Source organism: Oncorhynchus mykiss, chromosome 17, assembly GCF_013265735.2.
Source record: "Oncorhynchus mykiss isolate Arlee chromosome 17, USDA_OmykA_1.1, whole genome shotgun sequence".
NCBI classification, from domain to species: Eukaryota; Metazoa; Chordata; class Actinopteri; order Salmoniformes; family Salmonidae; genus Oncorhynchus; species Oncorhynchus mykiss.
In genome coordinates, this window is record NC_048581.1 from 85,300,048 (window position 1) to 85,318,984 (window position 18,937).

Below are 18,937 nucleotides of genomic sequence, written 5' to 3' on the forward strand. Positions count from 1 at the left end.
CCCTTGACTTCTGATGAGACTTGGGTTCAAGTTAAAAATAGATTTTACATATACCTTTATCTGAGCTCGATTGAGCTTGCCTGACATCATGGAACGATAGGTTCACTTAATTTTTGAGATGATTCAATCTGGCACTCTAGGCCAAGCTAGAGCAAACAGAACAAATAACGGAACGATTTCGAATAGGATTTGAGGCCCAGAGTTACTTCAGAGGAGTTTGAATGGAGTTGGTTACACACACACACACTTACAACAGTATAGGGTTGTATGACAGACGTGTATTAATCAAATCTCCATCATGAACATCTAGTCATCAAGTCGATCAATTAAGACAATGTGTTCATTTATAGTTTAAGACTCTGTGCTTCTAATAAAAATGTACCTTTGTGGTGACAGTAAGTTTAGATGACATTTCTCTCAGGGTCTGACGTTGAGCTCTTTCTCCTACACTGCAACCTTAAAACATGCAGAAAATAAACACTTAGAAAATAAGGATGTTTTTGTTTGTGTAAACATACAAAGGGGGTTAGAAGCTACAGAATTACCCTCACGTTAGGTCAGAGGTCAACAGATGACATCAAACCATCTGTTTGGATAAGTCTGCGAGGTTACGCCTGGTCTGACTCCAATCACTGACCACCACCAAGTTCCCAAAGTCCATAATAGCCTACCACTTCAAAATCACCTCCAAATACATTTCTGCTTCCTTCTAAGTAGTACGCTAGTGTTGGATATTGGAATGGAAATGCTTGACTGACTCTCCCTGCTCTCTCGCGCTCTCTCTCTCTCTCTCTGTGTGTGGAGGGCCTAGTGATCCTCGAAGCCGAGGGCCTAGTGATCCTCGAAGCCGGGCATGGGGAAGGGCCGTGCGAAGGCCTCCACTCGTTTCTTCAGCTCTGCCATGCGAGAGACCGTCTCTGGATCCTCCAACAAGAAGTTCTTAAAGTCTGCAAGTTTCCCTGGAGAGAAGAAGACAGTAGAGCAGATGTTTTCAGCTTTTGTGTCACTTCCTGTATTTTCACACCAATGGCTTGCGTTTTCCTCGACTGAGTCACTCAGACATCTCCATCTCTTTGGGTTAGCTAATGAACTGGCACTTCTTCCAGATCGCTACAGGAGATGGAGGAACTGTGACAAGAAAAATACCCCGACTTTAGATTTAAAACAAAGTTTCGGGCATCACGGCCTCCATCAGAATGTACAAACACATGGACTTCGCCCCAAATGGCACCAGGGCGAGTAAGGCTCCGGTCAAAAAGTAGTGCGTAATGAAGGTAATAGCTTGGCATTTGGGACGCAGAAAAAAAAGGCAAGACAGAGAGGAGACTGATTAGGTGAACTGATGAAGAGGAACTCACCAGTCTTCTTCTTGACGTCCAGGGCGATCTTAAAGCCTTCGTCCATGAACTCCACCACCTGGACAAAGTCTGTCTCCTTGAACTGTCTGGAGGTCAGCGCCGGGGCACCTGGGAGTCAGGAATGGGAGGAGAGTGTCAGTGATAACCAGGGACACAGAACGCTCAGGTGTTATATGCATGGTAATTCAAGGTTAATGTAGGATAGATTTGATTATTATAATACAATGTGGCGTTCCACAGGGATTGATTCTTGCATCTCTTTTTTTTAACCTCCTGACAAACATCAAAACAGCATCTGGTTATTTGAGTAGTGATGAATAAATAAACTAAATTAAATGAATAGCTCAAAACATTAAAATCATTTTTTTCTGGTCACAATGTATACAAAAACAGAATATACATACAATGTAGCCATTGTATTCTGAATGGTAACCCAGGGGTTCCATACCGTGGTAACCCAGGGGTTCCATACCGTGGTAACCCAGGGGTTCCATAATTGTGGTAACCCAGGGGTTCCATAATTGTGGTAACCCAGGGGTTCCATACTGTGGTAACCCAGGGGTTCCATACTGTGGTAACCCAGGGGTTCCATACTGTGGTAACCCAGGGGTTCCATACTGTGGTAACCCAGGGGTTCCATACTGTGGTAACCCAGGGGTTCCATACTGTGGTAACCCAGGGGTTCCATACTGTGGTAACCCAGGGGTTCCATACTGTGGTAACCCAGGGGTTCCATACTGTGGTAACCCAGGGGTTCCATACTGTGGTAACCCAGGGGTTCCATACTGTGGTAACCCAGGGGTTCCATACTGTGGTAACACAGGGTTCCATACTGTGGTAACAACAGGGTTCCATACGTGGTAACAACAGGGTTCCATACGTGGTAACAACAGGGTTCCATACGTGGTAACAACAGGGTTCCATACGTGGTAACAACAGGGTTCCATACGTGGTAACAACAGGGTTCCATACGTGGTAACAACAGGGTTCCATACGTGGTAACCACAGGGTTCCATACGTGGTAACCACAGGGTTCCATACGTGGTAACCACAGGGTTCCATACGTGGTAACAACAGGGTTCCATACGTGGTAACAACAGGGTTCCATACGTGGTAACAACAGGGTTCCATACGTGGTAACAACAGGGTTCCATACGTGGTAACAACAGGGTTCCATACGTGGTAACCACAGGGTTCCATACGTGGTAACCACAGGGTTCCATACGTGGTAACCACAGGGTTCCATACGTGGTAACACAGGGTTCCGGCCTATACATCACATACTCACTCAGGTATTATATTCTGGGCCAAGTGGTCCAGACAGTGTGACACCCACCTAGCCGGAGGCCCCCAGGAGCCAGGGCACTCTTGTCCCCGGGACAGGTGTTCTTGTTGGCTGTGATGGACACCAGCTCCAAAACTCTCTCAGCTCTGGCTCCATCGATGCCCTTAGGCCTCAGGTCCACCAGCACCAGATGGTTCTCCGTCCCCCCTGAGGAGGAAACAAAGACATTTTATGAAGCATACCATTTCTTTGTTTAAGTGAGTGCTCTCCACTGTTTTGACGAGATGGCTCCTGAGAGAAAACACATAGTAAAGTAGTACCTGACACCAGCGTGTATCCTTTGCTCAGTAGGGCCTCAGCCATGGCCTTGGCGTTACGCATCACCTGGCCAATGTACTCTCTGAACATCGGCGTCTGGGCCTAGACAACAAACAAAAACAAGAGGGAAAAGTGTGAGTCAGTTCCCACTTTAGGAGTGAAGAATGGGGAAGCAGTCACGGTGGGGACTTATGGATTCATGGAGAGAGAGAGAGAGAGACAGAAGACGAGGTACCTGTTTGAGTGCGACAGCCACCCCAGCGATGGCGTGGTTGTGGGGTCCCCCCTGAAGAGAGGGGAACACAGCGAAGTTGACCCGGTCCTCCAGGTCATATTGGATCTCCCTCCCCTTCTTGTCCACAGAACGCACGCCCTTACGGTAGAAGATCAGACCAGCCCTGGAGGGGAGAGAGCCAGACAGGTCAGTCTGGAGTTTAGGTTAACCCATTTGCAACTCAACACCTTCATGGACAAACAGACTGTTGCTAAATAAGTGCACACTTCGGGATAAGTGTGGACAATTGGGATGTAGACCCTTTTTTGTGCACAAACATGTTGCTGGTCTACTTTAATCCATTAGGTAAACTACATGTACAATAACGTTCAGATTAGCTTCTAACAAAATGTCCTCTCCACTAATCCCACCCTCACAAGCCTGTACCTGGCTCCTCGGAGGGACTGGTGTGTTGTGGAGGTGACATGGTCTCCTCCACACAGCCACGTTACATACCTGGCTCCTAGAGGGACTGGTGTGTTGTGGAGGTGACCATGTCAGCATACTTGAATGGCGAGGGGACAGCCTACACAGCTACGTTACATACCTGGCTCCCCGGAGGGACTTGTGTGTTGTGGAGGTGACCATGTCAGCATACTTGAATGGCGAGGGGACAGCCTACACAGCCACGTTACATACCTGGCTCCTAGAGGGACTGGTGTGTTGTGGAGGTGACCATGTCAGCATACTTGAATGGCGAGGGGACAGCCTACACAGCCACGTTACATACCTGGCTCCCCGGAGGGACTTGTGTGTTGTGGAGGTGACCATGTCAGCATACTTGAATGGCGAGGGGACAGCCTTCGCAGCCACCAGACCACTGATGTGGGCCATGTCAGCCAGCAGGTAGGCTTTCACCTCCGTACACAACTGGATGGGGAAAACAGAACGATTTAAAGTATGTGACATTTTTGAAAATTGATAATGCCTTAAAATGCCAGGAAGTCTCTAATTTTTGGCTTCTCATCTAGTATAATTCACTACACACTATTGAAGAAGATAATTGTCTTTTCACACGCGTGTGTGACAACAGTTGATAATCAGAATAGGGGTCAGGCTCTACTAAAACGAACAAATGTGGTGAACGAGTGAGACTGTGCATTATAGTATGCCATGTCAGTCTGGATAAGTAGTATGTTGATATTTGTTGCTCACTGCATATTTTTCTTACTAAAAACAGAGCATAGTACTCTGTATATGTATATGTACACCGTACGTAGTTTTATTATGTAGGAGGCAAGACAGGTTTCGGACACTGGCCCCTGCCCCCTAGTAGGGGCCGTTCTGGCCCCTGCCCCCTAGTAGGGGCCGTTCTGGCCCCTGCCCCCTAGTAGGGGCAGTTCTGGCCCCTGCTCCCTAGTAGGGGCCGTTCTGGCCCCTGCCCCCTACGGGCCGTTCTGGATTTGGGCTTTTTATTCCCAGCACCACAAACAAGGAAACGCTGAATCTGAGTTTTGATAAGGCTAACACATTTTTCATGACAAAAGAGTGACTCTCCTGTAGGGGCTTTCCAAACAAGAAATGCTACAGAACACTATCTTTACTGATGCGTTGCCTCTTCCTGTCAACTCTTCCTGATAAAGCACCAAAAAGTCAGCGAACATGTAAATGGTTCCCTGGCAAAGTCAGAAGCTATATAGGAGGTCTCATTAAATAATTATATACTCCTTTATTTCATTATTTAACCTTTATTTAACTGAGCAAGTCAGTTAAGAACTGATTTACAATGCTGGCCTACCCCGGCCAAACCCTAGCCACGCTGGGCCAATTGTGCGCCGCCCTATGGGAGTCCCATTCACGGCCGGTTGTGATAATGCCTGGAATCGAACCAGGGTCTGTAGTGACGCACTGAGCTGCAGTACCTTAGACCGCTGCGCCACTCGGGAGGCCCCCTGATTATATCAGATATAGAATCAGGTCAGTGGCAGCCATCTTGGAGAGTTAGATTACGTCCCAAATTGCACCCCATTCCCTACATAGTGCAGTACTTTAGACCAGGGCCTATAGAGATTGGTCAAAAGAAGTGTACTATATAGGGGATAGGGTGCCATTTGAGTAACATCCTTAAAAAGCAGAATGTAGCTACTGTACTGTAGCCTTAAGGAAAAATAGAAGTGCCTTCAGACAGTGGAGATACTGCAGCAGGAAGAGAAGCAGAGAGAGATAGAGGTAGGTAGTCACAGACATAGAGAGAGAGGTAGGTAGTCACAGACATAGAGAGAGAGGTAGGTAGTCACAGACAGAGAGAGGGAGGTAGGTAGGTCGTCACAGACAGAGAGAGAGAGGTAGGTAGGTCGTCACAGACAGAGAGAGAGAGGTAGGTAGGTAGTCACAGAGAGAGAGAGAGAGGTAGGTAGTCACAGAGAGAGAGGGAGGTAGGTAGGTCGTCACAGACAGAGAGAGGTAGGTAGGTCGTCACAGACAGAGAGGGAGGTAGGTTGGTCGTCACAGACAGAGAGAGAGAGAGGTAGGTAGTCACAGACAGAGGGAGAGAGAGGTAGGTAGTCACAGACAGAGAGAGGTAGGTAGGTCGTCACAGACAGAGAGAGAGGTAGGTAGGTCGTCACAGACAGAGAGAGAGAGAGGTAGGTAGTCACAGACAGAGAGAGAGAGAGGTAGGTAGTCACAGACAGAGGGAGAGAGAGGTAGGTAGTTTGTCACAGACAGAGAGAGAGAGGTAGGTAGTTTGTCACAGACAGAGAGAGAGAGGTAGGTAGTTTGTCACAGACAGAGAGAGAGAGGTAGGTAGTCACAGAGAGAGAGAGAGAGAGGTAGGTAGTTCGTCACAGACAGAGAGAGAGAGAGGTAGGTAGTCACAGACAGAGGGAGAGAGAGGTAGGTAGTCACAGAGAGAGAGAGAGAGAGGTAGGTAGTCACAGACAGAGGGAGAGAGAGGTAGGTAGTCACAGACAGAGGGAGAGAGAGGTAGGTAGTCACAGAGAGAGAGAGAGAGAGGTAGGTAGTCACAGACAGAGGGAGAGAGAGGTAGGTAGTCACAGACAGAGGGAGAGAGAGGTAGGTAGTCACAGACAGAGGGAGAAAGAGTCTGTACCTTCTTGATGCGAGCGTAGTCAATGAGGCGAGCGTAGGCGCTGGTGCCTGCAATGATCAACTTGGGCCGGAAGAGACGGGCAGTCATCTCCAGCTGGTCATAGTCAATGAGCCCTGTGGCAGGCTGGAGAAAGGGAGAGAGAATGTACGAGATAGGGAGCGAGAGAGAGAGAGGGATAGAGAGAGAGAGATAGGGAGCGAGCGAGCGAGAGGGATAGAGAGAAAGCGAGAAGAGAGGGAGTGAGCGAGCAAGAGAAAGAGCGAGAGAGGGAGAAAGAGAGAAAGCGAGAGGAGAGGGAGAGAGAAAGAGAGAAAGCGAGAAAGCGAGAGGAGAGGGAGAGAGAATGAGAGAGGAGAGGGAGAGAGAAAGACATACACCTGTTAAGAGGAGACTGATGCGTCACGTCAACAACAGTGAGAGATATGAATAACACAGGAAGTCCTATACAGGATATGTTTCTCCATATGTTACATTTCTCTATTTGTTAAATTTCTCCATATGTCCATTCAATTGTTTTTTTTCTTTCTATCCCTCAACCCCAAAGCTTTACAACGAAGTGTCGGTCAGCTAGATATCTTATAACTAACAAGTTAACATGTGTAAAAAGGTGCTATAGGCTCTGCAGTTGAGCATTTGGTTCGCTAATTTAGTAGCTAGTTAGCCATCTTGCTACGTGGTTAGCTTCTTCCAAAAATCAAGCTTAGTTTGGTAACAGCAGAGATTCCCCTCCTGGATCAACAGCCTTGCTGGCTAATATTTGTTTTGTGCGTGCAACAAACGGTAGCATTTTTTTAGTTACTCGTATAGTTCAGGTCAGAAACCGTACAGAATGTTCGCAATGCGCTCGTTAGCATTCAGTTAGCATTCTGTATGGTATTTTACATGTACTTGTCAGCATTGCTAATGTTCAGATTACAGAGTATCAGTGATGTTTGAAAACAGCGCTCCGTGTGTTCAGTGCCGGTATTACTGAATAACCCTGTATAGCACAAGGTTGATATGAAGCCATGACAATCGGGATACCGTCCAAGCCTACACACCATATCATTGATCACATGACCACAACACACACGGATAGAGAAACACACACACACACAGGCAGTCAATTTAGGAACTAAATTTACAATTCAATAATGGAAAACACACACACACACACACGACTACTACAGGACTATACTGATCACCTGAACCCTACACAGGCAAACAGAGATCAGGAAAATGACAGAAATTGATAAACCAATAAGGACTCAAGGAGATACTAGAACCAATGACGTCGCTGGCCAATATCGACCAGTAACAGAGACCACTAACCATATATAGTAGGATAGATAAGATGATTTATTGTAACTTGTCTATTGTATTCTAATCCATTTCATTCAATTCCCATTGCATTAGTGACGAGTAGCATTTATAGTAGTATTAGCTACTGCCACTACAGATGAGGAGAGTGTTCTCCACTAGGAGACAAGTGAGAGTGGCAAGTTGTCTCGATCAGAGGGACACTGGACCAGGTTCAACTGTTACATTAAAGCTCCGAACCGGTCTTTCCTCAACTCCTTCTTCTCAAACCGTATTGGAGGAGAAAAATCTAAAGTCCCTCCCCTCAGACCTTCTCCTCCAACAGGTTTTGAGAAGGAGACGAGGAGCGAGGGACCGGGAAAGAGTGGAGTGTGGCTCTGCTTACATTGAGCTTGTAGGGCATGGACTCAAAATAGATGGAGGTAGCAGATATCCTCTTGGTGTCAGACATGTAACCATGGGTCAGACTGCAGAAGGACAACAACAACATTTGTGTTATTCAATATACATTTAGGACATTTAGCAGACTCTTATCTACAGTGATTTAGACAGCCTGCTTGGTATGATTACTGTATAGCACCATTATTGTAAGTTACTTACAATAAACATAATATATTTAATATTATGGTGCCCACTATGACAGTAAAGAAAAGGTAGAGTGAACGAGGAAAGTAGAGAGCTGGTAGTCCGTGAATGGTGAGGGAAAGAAATCAAGATAAAGGCCGACCACGAGAGGCAGAGGTAGAGAGGAGGCAGTGGCAGAGAGAGGCAGAGAACTGAGTAGACAGAGACTGAGGCAGAGATAGAGGCCGACCACGAGAGGCAGAGGTAGAGAGGAGGCAGTAGCAGAGAGAGACAGAGAACTGAATAGACAGACTGAGGCAGACGGCTACATACTGTCCACCGTCAGGCAGGTCCAGGCCCATGATGCGGTCGTGAGGGTTGAGGACGGCGGTGTAGGCAGCGAAGTTGGCGGGAGAGCCAGAGTAGGGCTGGACGTTCACCCCCCACAGGGCAGGGTCCAGGTCAAAGGCCTCCAGGGCTCTCTTCTGGCACAACAACTCTATCTGGTCTACCACCTCAGCTCCACCGTAGTACCTAGAGGAGAGGAGAGGGTTAACACCATCTACTAAACCACCATAGTACCAAGAGGAGAGGAGAGGGTTAACACCATCTACTAAACCACCATAGTACCTAGAGGAGAGGAGAGGGTTAACACCATCTACTAAACCACCATAGTACCTAGAGGAGAGGAGAGGGTTACCACCATAGTACCTAGAGGAGAGGAGAGGGTTAACACCATCTACTAAACCACCATAATACCTAGAGGAGAGGGTTAACACCATCTACTAAACCACCATAGTACCTAGAGGAGAGGAGAGGGTTAACACCATCTACTAAACCACCATAGTACCTAGAGGAGAGGAGAGGGTTAACACCATCTACTAAACCACCATAGTACCTAGAGGAGAGGAGAGGGTTAACACCATCTACTAAACCACCATAATACCTAGAGGAGAGGAGAGGGTTAACACCATCTACTAAACCACCATAGTACCTAGAGGAGAGGAGAGGGTTAACACCATCTACTAAACCACCATAGTACCTAGAGGAGAGGAGAGGGTTAACACCATCTACTAAACCACCATAATACCTAGAGGAGAGGAGAGGGTTAACACCATCTACTAAACCACCATAATACCTAGAGGAGAGGAGAGGGTTAACACCATCTACTAAACCACCATAGTCCCTAGAGGAGAGGAGAGGGTTAACACCATCTACTAAACCACCATAATACCTAGAGGAGAGGAGAGGGTTAACACCATCTACTAAACCACCATAATACCTAGAGGAGAGGAGAGGGTTAACACCATCTACTAAACCACCATAGTACCTAGAGGAGAGGAGAGGGTTAACACCATCTACTAAACCACCATAGTACCTAGAGGAGAGGAGAGGGTTAACACCATCTACTAAACCACCATAGTACCTAGAGGAGAGGAGAGGAGAGGAGAGGGTTAACACCATCTACTAAACCACCATAGTACCTAGAGGAGAGGAGAGGGTTAACACCATCTACTAAACCACCATAGTACCTAGAGGAGAGGGTTAACACCATCTACTAAACCACCATAGTACCTAGAGGAGAGGAGAGGGTTAACACCATCTACTAAACCACCATAATACCTAGAGGAGAGGAGAGGGTTAACACCATCTACTAAACCACCATAGTACCTAGAGGAGAGGAGAGGGTTAACACCATCTACTAAACCACCATAGTACCTAGAGGAGAGGAGAGGGTTAACACCATCTACTAAACCACCATAATACCTAGAGGAGAGGGTTAACACCATCTACTAAACCACCATAGTACCTAGAGGAGAGGAGAGGGTTAACACCATCTACTAAACCACCATAATACCTAGCGAGAACAGGGCCACGTTCATTGGATCACACAACAGAAGAAAACAGACTGAAACCAGGAGGAACTACCGGTACTTGTCTGATTAGAAAAACTCACCCACTTCCCGTTGCGTTGCCTAATTGCCAATGCAGGAATTATAATCCTAATTCTGATTAAAACAGTTCTGGGGAATTGGGTGAAAAGGAGAAGGTGCCTAGGTACAGTATGTTGGAGGGGAAATGGGAACAGGGCAACAGATGGACAGGATACAGTCCTTTTCAATCTGATCATTGCAGACATTTCAATAAGTAAAGTAGAAACAGTGGGGAGCCAAAGGAACAGCAATACAAAGCAGAGAAAGTCTTAGTGTTCCAGTAGCCACACTAGCAATGCATTGGGCATGCATTCTCAGTGGTGTGCTAACCTAGTATGGTCAATGCATTGGGCATGCATTCTCAGTGGTGTGCTAACCTAGTATGGTCAATGTATTGGGCATGCATTCTCAGTGGTGTGCTAACCTAGTATGGTCATTGTTACGTAGTAGCCTTACCTCCTGCCTGGGTAGCCCTCTGAGTACTTGTTATTGAGGCAGGATCCTTGGGCCTCCAGCGCAGCCCGACTGCAGAAGTTCTGGAGAGGAGAGGCAAACCAGAAGCTGGATATCAGGATCAGATCAATGCAAGAGACAGATGGAAAAGGCCAAGGCAAATTATAAACTGTTAAGTGATTAGTAGAATCCCACCCCGAGAGACAACAGCAATCACACTCTTCAAGCAGACTTCATACACTGCCTCTTCTCTTCTATTCTCCTCTACAAGGAAAAAGAGAAGGCGCCATCACTGCTATAAGCGGTGGTAGTGTTGCCCTATCGCTGAATCATTAAGGGCTGTCCTCGACAAAAAAAATAATAATATCTTGGTCGACCGAGAGTTCTGTTCTTTAAACCAATCGATTGGGCAGAATGTTTAAAAACGTGTATTTTACATATATGGACACATCCTGTGTGTTTTAATCAAATCAACTATATGCACTCAGCTTGTCTGATGCTTTAAGACACCCTGTTTGATTAAATAATTAAAGACACGACCGGAATTTAGATTGTGCCGTGCCGGGCTCAGACTGTTAAAAACAAAATGACAGCAAGTGACCAGCAACATAGTTACAGCCATTTCTGGCTTAAAAGTTCTGTTACCGAAATCCCAAATTTGTTTTAGGAGAAACATTTCCTAAACCCTTATGTCTTTACATGACACGTGTATGCATCGCATTCAGACGACCAATAGGGCCAGACCTATAGCATATCATAACCAGACCAATAAATTGGTTGTGAACTCTGAACGCTGTAACATGTGACAAAATGGATGCAGAGGAAGTGACAAATAAACTTGAAACGGAGTTAATGTTTACTGTTTGCTCAGGAGGTAAAGGGGAAGTCAGATGTGTGGAATAAATGTGACGAGTTGTGGAAAATACTGGAGATCAAGAAAAAGAAGGTGAGGAGCAAGGCATTGTGTGCATATTATGTCTGCCAAACAGGTGCTGTTAGATTACAATATAATTTCTGACCGTTTGGAACAATGTAAACACTAAATCAATTATAAAAATGTACGAGAGTCTTCTGTAATAAAAGTACATAAATACATTTTTTTTTTTTTTTTTACAATAAAGACTAAAAACAGTTGCATTCATTTGTGAAAACAATTTCCGAAATTGAACGGTGTATTTATTGTTTACACTAAATTATTCAAGGGTCGCCTTGTTATTTTATTTAAAAACTAAAATCCTTGATTGCATTTCAAATCATGAATGACTCGTACGCCGTGTGACGACATGACCGAATGAATGATGGGATACAGTAACCTATTTTTATAGGCCTACGGTATTAAGACTAAACAGGATGTGCTCTGAGGCCTACAGCTTGATGGTGCTTATACAAGGCTGCTATATTAAGCCTACTGATGATAATGACATTACTTATTACGATCATAATAATAATAAAAGTATATCAAGAGGATTATTATAAATATAAATTTCTGACAATTTGGAACAGTGTAAACCGTAAATAAATGATAAAGAATAGCAGAGAGGTTGCTCTAATGGAAAAAGTGTAAAAAACCTTTATTACAGCATAGCAAATATTAAAACCAGGCGAATGTGAAATTGTTTATTTGACATGTGGCTGCGTGAGGTTTGGTGCACACGGAATCAGTAAGTTATTAAAAACAAACACTCAAAAACGGGCAACAGAATCAAGATCGGTCTTATTTCTGTAGATATGGATTATTTATAAAGCCAGGCACATTTAACAGTTAGACTATTGATTATAGATCTAATTAAGTTGGGGTTTGCGCCCTCCTCACTTTTCTTAGACAATTAAAGTAAGGGCTGTTTTCTCGTCTCCTCACTCTGCTGCTGCCTCTGCCACATGGTTCAACACCAATACGCTGGTTAACGTCACTATTATGCACATATCAACACGGTCTAAGAAAAGGTGGCAATTCAACAACTCAGAACTGCAGACAGCGACCACTATTAGTGCTGCACATTATTCTTACATTATATAACCATGTTACATTTCAGTAGCATGTCTGATGGACTGCCTCATCCCCACAGCCTCCACAAGGGATCAGTCCACTCAGAGCCGTTGGTCTCTATCGATAGTTTAGGTGGCAGAGGGGCCAGGATGTTACCGTGTTTCTAAGGCAGAGGGCCAGGATGTTACCGTGTTTATAAGGCAGAGGGGCCAAGATGTTACCGTGTTTCTAAGGCAGAGGGCCAGGATGTTACCGTGTTTCTAAGGCAGAGGGGCCAGAATGTTACCGTGTTTCTAAGGCAGAGGGCCAGGATGTTACAGTGTTTCTAAGGACAGGTTAGGATCCCTGCTATAACGGCCATAAGTAGTGAAAGGCCCACCGATGGAGAGGGGACTGTCTGTAACCACTCCTGACAGTGTCAGGGAGAGGAAGGTGACAGGGGATAGACACCTCAGTGTGGCATCTTGACTCTTCAGCTCAGATTATCACAGTGCCTGTCAGGTTTCAGGCCGCGTCGCGCTGGCCTCCCTACGGGGTTGTAATGCTAATGCCGCTCAGACTTCACCTCCACTGGAGAAGGAGATGTGAGATAACAGCTCAGGTAACAGCGTACACACACACATTTCTGCTGTGTGTGCCACACTGAGAAAGCACCCCACTCCTCACATTAGACTTGGAAATGCAATCGCTGCCTGTGTGTTTTCCTCTTAAAAATAGCCAGGCCGGGCTAGTAGAACATCAAGCAGGAGGCCTTGGCTGTAGTCTGCCTGCAGAGAGGAAGGTGTGAGTGTGCTTTGCGAGGAGAAAAGGGGGGTGGTATTTTACACCTCTTTTCTCCCCAAATTTGATCTTGTTTTGTCGCTGCAACTCCCCAACAGGCTCAGAAGGTCGAGTCATGCGTCCTCCGAAACCTGGCCCGCCAAACAGCACTTCTTTACACCCTCCCGCTTAACCCGGAAGCCAGCCACACCAACATGTCGGAGGAAACACCGTTCAACTGATGACCGAGGTCAGCCTGCAGGCGCCCGGCCCTCCACAAGGAGTCGCAAGAGTGCGATGAGCCAAGTAAAGCCCCCCGGCCAAACCCTCCCCTAACCCGAACGATACTGAGCCAATTGTGTACCACCCTATGGGACTCCCGAACACGGTCGGTTGTGATACATCCCGGGATCCAACCCGGGTTTGTAGTGACGCCTCTAGAACGTTACCCCACTCGGGAGGCCCCGAAGATGTCAGATTTTCCTCACACTAGAGTGGGTTGATATATTCCACTGAGCTGGGAGGGAGGATAGAGGAAACTACAGAGAGAGAATTTAAGTCCAAACCATTCCAAATGAAGCAGGCGTTGGTCAGAAATGCATATGGTTTTATTCTGAAAATAACCCTTATCTGTTGACTGAAAGGGTGCCTTGCTTCTTTCAGTTCAGTAGCCTGTCGAACTTTTATGCATGTAACTGCATATGACTGTCAGATCAACTGTGCTCACAGTGCGAGAGACAACGGGCTAAACCATTCGCATTTTGAGACGGGGGGGGGGGGGTCAAATCCAAAGCTGCATTATATTCATTTCTGAATGCAATGCTAACGACACATACTGACATAGAACTAACTCAAAACATGTTATGGTGATTTCAGATACAAAGAGCATCAATTGCCCCCACTCCTAATCTGATAGTGCTAATCTTAGGCACACCCCATTGACACCCCACATTGAACCCCCCCCCTCTACACACTAACAGAGGGCCACTCAGCTCAGAGGAGGAACCTCAGGCAGATCCAGCTCAGAGGAGGAACCTCAGGCAGATCCAGCTCAGAGGAGGAACCTCAGGCAGATCCAGCTCAGAGGAGGAACCTCAGGCAGATCCAGCTCAGAGGAGGAACCTCAGGCAGATCCAGCTCAGAGGAGGAACCTCAGGCAGATCCAGCTCAGAGGAGGAACCTCAGGCAGATCCAGCTCAGAGGAGGAACCTCAGGCAGATCCAGCTCAGAGGAGGAACCTCAGGCAGATCCAGCTCAGAGGAGGAACCTCAGGCAGATCCAGCTCAGAGGCCCAGATCCTGATCTCCATCAGCAGCAGATATTTGTAAACAATGAATGTGTTCATGCAAAAACATTGAACCGAAAAAGTATTGTTGTATCGTATCTCATATATCTAGATGTGTATCGAATTTTTCATGAAAGGAGAGATGCACATCCTTAGTGTGACTCTGGGCCTGTCAAACTGCTTCTTTCTCAACTGACCATACTAGATAGACTGACTAACATACAGCTTACCATGAGCTTACAGGCCTCCTCTTTCTGACAGCCAACCAGAAAGACAGATAGCTAGCCAGCCAAACACACACCTCAGAGGCAATGAGCTCCAGTCCCCGACACTGCCGGTCCTCCTCTTTCTGACAGCCAACCAGAAAGACAGATAGCTAGCCAGCCAAACACACACCTCAGAGGCAATGAGCTCCAGTCCTCGACACTGCCGGTCCTTCTCTTTCCGCAGCAAGTCCCACATCTCCGGGTCGTCCTGGGCCAGACTGTCCTGCCCAGTCCACGGGGCCTCCTGTTCCACACTACGGGTAGCCGCATGCTGGCTCCTCCTCGCCCCAACGCTGCTCAGGGCCACCGGGGCACGCAGGCACAATGGCTGGTAGGGAAAAACACAGACAGAGAGGAACAGGTCATTTATGGATCCATGATTAAAAAAAAATAACTGGGTAGTGTTCACAAAAAAAAAAAAAAGATTAGAAACAGAGGTGGTGTTAGCATGCAATTTCACAAGAACACACGTCTGATCTACAAATCCCATTGGTTAAGACAACGGTAGCATTAGCGGCCGCTTATTGTCTGAATACCTGGTGAGGGGTGGTTGGAGATGTCAACAAAGCAGCACGGCAGAAAAATATGCTGCCAAGTTTTCAAACTACCGGTCGTGTTTCTTTGTTGAGAGGAAATATATTATATTATTAAACATAAAGCAATCTGTGCATTTCAACAACCACATGAATACACCCATTTCTCTTTTGCATATCAAAAAAAACAAAAATGACCACTCCTGCCACGGTTTTGAACAGATCCGATTATACTACTAAGATTATTATACTATTGTATATTATACTACTTAGAACGAACGCACCAAGAAAAATAACGCAACAAGCATGCAGATGCAGTAAGTGATAAACTAGGGATAGCCAACGTTGTCACAAAGCATAATGCACCAACCAGGTAACTTTCATGCCTTCAGAAATTATTCACGCCACTTTTCACACCACCAGGGGTGGCAGGGTAGCCTAGTGGTTAGAGCGTTGGACTAGTAACTGGAAGGTTGCAAGTTCAAACCCCCGAGCTGACAAGGTAAAAATCTGTCGTTCTGCCCCTGAACAGGCAGTTCCTAGGCCGTCATTGAAAATAAGAATTTGTTCTTAACTGACTTGCCTGGGTTAAATAAAAATTCTATTTTTTCCCCAAATGTTGTACCTGGCCGACACACAATACACCATAATGTGAAAGTGGAATTGTTTAATTTTAACTAATTAATTAAAAATGAAAAGCTGAAATATCTTAGGTCAATATGTATTCAACCCCTTTGTTATGGCAAACCTAAATAAGTTCTGGAGTAAACATTTGCTTAACAAATCACTTAACTTGCATGGACTCACTGTGTGCAATGTTTAACATGAGAGAGAATAAAGTAGACGGCACGCGTCAAAATGATTGATTGATGACCTTACGTCATTTTGACCTTTGCGTGTCCGAATATGTGCCCCCTCCCCGTCCCCCTGTTCCCGTGGTCACGTGTTATTTTGTGTTATTTCAGATCTCTATGTCATCCTTTGAAGTAGTCCAGTTGATGGATGTCTAGGGGCCTGGTTGAACTGTGGTTGTTGTGTTTGAACTTTTGGACCTGGTATGACCCCCCAGTTTTATTGCCCTTATGTTTGTTATCTATGGAGCAGGAATGTGTGTCTGTATGTGTGTGTGTGTGTTAGAAACAAGGTCCCTTGGCATTGTGTCCATTTCAGGCTTTAAACAACAATTAAACAGCCATCTAAATAATGTTTCTCAGCCTAGTTTCCTATTTAGTTATCTTTATATGTACAGGCACAGAGCTTCAAGATGGCTCCAGCCTAAGGATTTTCAGTGCATGTACACCTGGGGAGATTAGAACCCCAAAGAAAAGATCCTAAAGGTAATTTCAGGTTTATCATGACAGCCACTTTATGAAAGGCCTTTACTTATGGCTAAACAGCTTCTGCACAGCTTATTAATTAAGGCTGTGGGATGAAATGAGGTGTTTCTAGGAGGGCTTAAACAAATCTACAGTGAAACAAACATGTACACTTTACACACATATTTATTGACTTTTAAAAATACCACAGTAACATGACCGAATTTGTGCAAATGCGACGAAATCTGCTAGTGGATATTAAATGTACAACAGTAGTATTAGGTAACAAGCAATACGTGTTAAACATGTGGCACAGGCAATCATGACAGCCTCTTTATGAAAGGCCTTTAATTAGGTGTTTCTAGGAGGGCTTAAACAAATCTACAGTGAAACAAACATATACACTTTACACACATATTTACTGACATTTAAAAAGACCACAGTAACATGACCGAATTTGTGCAAATGCGACGAAATCTGCTAGTGGATATTAAATGTACAACAGTAGTATTAGGTAACAAGCAATACGTGTGGCACAGGCAATCATGACAGACTCTTTATGAAAGGCCTTTAACTATGGCTAAACAGTTTTCTACACATCTTATTCATTAATGATGTGGGCATACCCAGGATTTACAGGCAGGAACGGTTGATCTACACATGGAGGGAAAACTTACGGAGTTTTGATGGAGCGGACAAGCGTCTTTGAGTTGATGAATTTGAAATGGATAATGGTCGTGGCTAACCGGACCATCTATCTGTAAGAAATAGTAAACATTTTGGAATTATAACATGTGTTAAAATGTATGTACTAAATATTATGAATTAAATCACTGGTTTTAAAAATGTATCTCACGATTTAACGATAGGGGAAGAGGTAATTTCATATTTCGGCCAACACATCAAGAGCTAACAGGGGTGAGTGGGGATTCATAGTACAACAGGAGGCTTCGGTAACCTGCAATACGTGTTAAATATGTTTTACATACATCCACGACTGAATGGTTTCACAAACTACATTTAAAGGTTTTGTCAGAAAGCTGTAACAGGCCTCATTCACCAGTCTAGAGATGAACCTAGAGACACCAAAAACATCGCCGCTTAGAGCAGCTTGGAGATTATTACCCATGTAAGGGGGGAGCAAAAGAGTGGATTTAACCAACTCTGTACAAACCCCGACACGTGGTATGATAACTCTGACGCGTACGTCTAATGATTATTGTAGATGTTTACAACTGAGGGAGTTGACAGTAGGTCAATGAGATGTATAAAGGCAAATTGACATAACGGACCTCAAAGACCAACAGCCTACTTTATAATATAGAATGCAGGGGTGTGTACTGAACATGTAACCATTATAAAACAAAACATGTCTCGAAACACCTCCTAGTTAGGGACAGAACGCGGAGCATATACTTTAACACTATGTTACCACAGCTTTAGCGCAAACCCACAGCCCCGAATATTTAGCTGCCAGGACAGATTAAAAAAGAGATGTGAATAAGTGAATCCCACCTAATAGATATTTCTGAAGGCTACTGGACATAGGTGATTGGGAAGCGACTGTTAGACGTAGATTCTCAGAAGCAATTTATAGTATTTCCTACAATGGTATGTTATAAAGTTTGTAATAATGTACAACTGTAGGCCTCCAATGTTTTTACATAAAAACACTAATGATGCATGTTTAAATAATAGTACAATTTGTTAATTAATTCTAACATGTCTTTAAAAAGTTAGTACTATATATTTTGGTATTAAATCAATGGTTTTAAAAAAGTATCTCACCCTTTAACGAAGGGAAAATGTCCTTTCCAGCCATCAACCCGGTCTGTCACGAAGAAAAAAGACACAGAAAATCCGGGTGCATGCGTGAGTGTGCAGGCCTCCAATGTTTTTACATAAAACACGCGTGATGCATGTTTAAATATTATTCAAATGTTGTTACTTAATTCAAACATGTCTTAAAGGTTGTACGAAATATTTTGGAATTCAATAAAAGGAGTTTTAAAAACGGTATCTCACCCGTAACTATGTGAAACGGTATTTCACATCTTCAGCCAACTCTGTCGCGAAGAAAAAGACATTGAAAATCAGGGTGCGTGCATGAGTGTGCGTGTGACGGAGCAGCAGGAGTGTGTGTGTGCGTTTCAAAAAACAAAGGGTTTGTTTGTGTGGGTTCAACATGGGGTCCCATCTGTAGAGAATCGTTTGAAATTCAAAGTTTGAACTATCCAGCATATGACATGTCAAG

At 45.0% G+C, this 18,937-nt stretch overlaps 1 protein-coding gene and 1 long non-coding RNA gene across 4 annotated transcripts in view; both read right to left on the reverse strand.

The window, feature by feature from the left end:
* Positions 1-258: 258 nt before the first annotated feature.
* Positions 259-18,937, reverse strand: part of shmt2 (serine hydroxymethyltransferase 2 (mitochondrial)) — a 42,361-nt gene continuing 23,682 nt past the window's right edge. Inside the window, exons 2-13 of one of the 3 annotated variants that reach the window (XM_036950835.1) lie at positions 14,965-15,162; positions 10,541-10,620; positions 8,484-8,684; positions 7,972-8,053; positions 6,288-6,410; positions 4,037-4,105; positions 3,783-3,853; positions 3,197-3,359; positions 2,964-3,063; positions 2,695-2,850; positions 1,359-1,466; positions 259-959 (exon numbers count right to left, since the gene is read on the reverse strand). In XM_036950835.1, coding sequence (XP_036806730.1) covers positions 832-959; positions 1,359-1,466; positions 2,695-2,850; positions 2,964-3,063; positions 3,197-3,359; positions 3,783-3,853; positions 4,037-4,105; positions 6,288-6,410; positions 7,972-8,053; positions 8,484-8,684; positions 10,541-10,620; positions 14,965-15,162 — 1,479 coding nt within the window. In that variant the 3' untranslated portion in view covers positions 259-831. Of the gene's footprint in view, positions 960-1,358; positions 1,467-2,694; positions 2,851-2,963; positions 3,064-3,196; positions 3,360-3,782; positions 3,854-3,965; positions 4,106-6,287; positions 6,411-7,971; positions 8,054-8,483; positions 8,685-10,540; positions 10,621-14,869; positions 14,913-14,964; positions 15,163-18,937 lie in introns of those variants that run through there. The other 2 variants (XM_036950834.1, XM_036950836.1) reach the window with 2 other exon arrangements.
* Positions 16,298-18,806, reverse strand: LOC110487407. The gene is made up of 3 exons (XR_005037097.1): positions 18,709-18,806; positions 18,472-18,514; positions 16,298-17,441 (listed from the first exon to the last, which is right to left on the reverse strand). It is a non-coding gene; the product is annotated as an uncharacterized LOC110487407 (long non-coding RNA).